The 2,953-nt window shown below is 58.8% G+C and overlaps 1 protein-coding gene across 1 annotated transcript; it reads left to right on the top strand.

Annotated features, from left to right (window-relative positions):
* Positions 1-357: 357 nt before the first annotated feature.
* On the top strand, positions 358-2,359 carry ACA1_301120 (OTUlike cysteine protease; the record flags this gene model as incomplete). Its single annotated transcript, XM_004334084.1, has 6 exons — positions 358-1,100; positions 1,212-1,320; positions 1,411-1,473; positions 1,570-1,731; positions 1,834-1,990; positions 2,064-2,359. The coding sequence occupies 6 exons, from the start codon at positions 358-360 to the stop codon at positions 2,357-2,359; spliced, it is 1,530 nt and encodes a 509-aa protein (XP_004334132.1).
* Positions 2,360-2,953: the final 594 nt, after the last annotated feature.

Below are 2,953 nucleotides of genomic sequence, written 5' to 3'. Positions count from 1 at the left end.
AACAACACTGATTCAATAATTCACTCTCAATTGGGGCAGTGCGAAAAACAACTCGCACCGGCAGATCTGGAACTAGGGAGGCCCGCAAAGTGATCGCGCTGCGAGGATCAATGGCAACGATTAGATTGTTGTCGAGTCTTGTTTGTCGACACTGGAAAAAGAGCGCCAATTGTTTTTTTCCTGGCATATACCGGCTGCCATGCAGCTCCTGAAATTTCGCCACCAACAGACCCTAACAAACGAAGACGCAGGCAGAGGGCAAATTGGCACTTGATCAGATTTTCTCCTTCATCTTCAACGACCACGCACTTCTCCATCTGTGCCAAGAGCTACTCAACGCGAAACAAAGAATAGACGATGAATGACGTAGTGGTGCGAGTGCTGGTGCCACTGGACCCTAACGCTGCCTCATCATCATCGAAGGTCGCCAAGACTGCCGCGCCCGCAGGCTTCGAGGAAGTGCAGGAGACTCTGCCTGGCATCTTCAGCCTCAAGGTGCTCAAGCACAATCTGTGCAAGCGGCGCTACTGGAACGCAGACAACTACCGCCTCATCCTACGCACCTTCGAAGATGAAGTCCTACTCGAGGCCGCAGATGAAGATGTCGATGTAGATGACGACGTAGGGCGCAACAAGGGGGGCGGTCGAGGCCAGGCCCAGGCCCCGCTGGCCGACCGAAAAGAAGGCGCGGCCGGCGGCATCGGTGGTGGTATGAACAAGAAGGTCGAGCTGTGGACCTGGCTGCAGGACGAAGACACGAGCCTCATGGACATTCCTGGCATTGCTGGCGGCGGCGAGGTGTACCTGGAGGCGCGGCGGCCCGACGGCGGCTGGCCCACGGACCGGTTCGACCCGGTCAAGGCGGCCCTCGTCAAGGCCGAGCAGGCCCGGCGACGACAGGCCAACCAACAGCGACGCGCCAAGCAGCAGCCGGACATGAAGAAGGTCAACCTCTTCGCAGTCGTGGATGACGTCAGCACCACCACCAGCACCGGCGGTGGAGGTGGGCAACGGCAACAGGCCACGGAGAAGACTGAGGCAACGGGCCAGCAGCAGGCGGCGCCGAGCGGCTGGTCTGCGTTCCTCCAGCAGGGCAGAGAGTACGCGCGCGCTCGCTTGTTCCATTCCGCGCCAGGTGATGATGATGATGGTGACCTCACTCGCACATGCATGTCGGTGGACACACACACACACACACACACGACGCACAGTTTCCTGAGCGGCGCGCAAGGAGGAGGGTGGTACGACGACGAAGACGAATGGGAAAAGCCACAGCAGGCGAGCGGCTTCCCGGCCTTCTCAGCTCCGCCCGGCTATCAGGTACATGCAACGATTCTTCTTCTTCTTCTTCCGGTCCATCATCAGGTGATGGCCACGATGGTGGCTTCCTAACATTCCATGAGCGAACAGATGAGCGAGGAAGAACAGCTCCAAGCTGCGATGATGCTCTCCCGCGTGGCCGCCGACGAAGACGTACCATCTCCTCTCCTCCTTCGTCTCTGACATTGACCTAACGACACGACACACACGACACACACGACCCGACACGACACATGACACGACACACAGGCCGACAAGGAGCAGGATTTCGAGGGGCTGATGCTGAGCAAGGGCCTGCTGATCAAGAAGATCAGCGACGACGGCAACTGCCTGTTTGGCGCCGTGGCCGACCAGGCCTACGCCGACCCCGCCCTCCACGCCGAGCTCCGCAAACAGTGCCTTGACTACATGGTAGGCCCACAGCAGAGCCTACTCCCTCCTGACAAAAAAACGCAGTCGCCGCTCACTCGCCTCTGTGTGTGTGTTGTGTGTGGTGTGTTGCGCCACGTATAGGAGAAGGATCGGGACCACTTCTCGCAGTTCGTGACCGAGGACTTCGAGGCCTATGTGCTGCGCAAGCGGTGCCTGGGCGTCTACGCCAACAACCCGGAGATCCAGGCCCTCTCCGAGATGCTCGGCCGGCCCATCGAAGTCTATTCCTACGCCTCAGGTTAGCTGTCGTGTGTGTCGTGTGTGTCGTGTGTGTCGTGTGGTCCTAACTCACACCGCTGTGTTGACTGTAGAGCCGATGAACACATTCCAAGGGGCGGGTGGCGGCGGCGCTCGGCCCATTCGGATCAGCTACCACCGGGGCAACCACTACAACTCGCTGCGATCGCTCGACCCGACGACGGAGGAGGCGCCGCTGCCCGCACTCGCGCCATCGGGGGCAGCAGCGGCAACGACAGCGCCGCCGTCGCAGGCTACGCCAGCCGGCGAGGGCGAGAACGCGTGCTTCCTGTGCGGACAGCAGTGCGTCGACTACGAGGACCTCCAGATCCACATGTTCACCACGTGCGAAAAGAAGGACCTCCTATGAGCAAGTGCGGGGCCTATGTACAGCCAAAATGAATGAACAGATCGATGGTTTACGAACGCGGACACCACACACGCACACACACACACACCACCGATTGGGAGGGAGGTTGTATTATGCACACAAAAAGAGCCATGGCCTGGCTCACAACCTGAACACCTCACACGCTAGGCGATTGCACCACAGCATGAAATGACCATTCATATAGACTAGTTAGCTGGCAGCGTTGTTCTTGGCGTTTCTCTCCTCTTCGGCCTTCTTTCGCATCTGCTGCACGTAGGCCTCCTTCATCTTTTGTTCGTAGAAGGTCTGCATGACCGACAGCTGCTCCATGTCATTCCGTTTGGCCTCCAGCTGGCTCTGGCACGTGAACCTTGGTTGTACTCCCGATCAGTCGAGTTCGTGCGTGTGTGCGTGTGCTATGCGTGTGCGGTGTGTGTGTGTGTGTCGTGTGCGTACCACTTCATGACCGACCCGAGAGTGAAGACGCCCACGGCCAGCGGTCCGATGAAACTTGCCTACGGACGTGCACCAGACGTTTTCGCGTGAGCAAGAAAGAGGAGAGAAGTTGGAGGATGAGAGATGGATGAGAGAAGG

This window comes from Acanthamoeba castellanii (assembly GCF_000313135.1).
Source record: "Acanthamoeba castellanii str. Neff unplaced genomic scaffold scf7180000083157, whole genome shotgun sequence".
Classification (NCBI taxonomy): Eukaryota; Discosea; order Longamoebia; family Acanthamoebidae; genus Acanthamoeba; species Acanthamoeba castellanii.
Note: the sequence above shows the minus strand (reverse complement) of the source record. Positions and strands in the feature narration are given on the sequence as shown.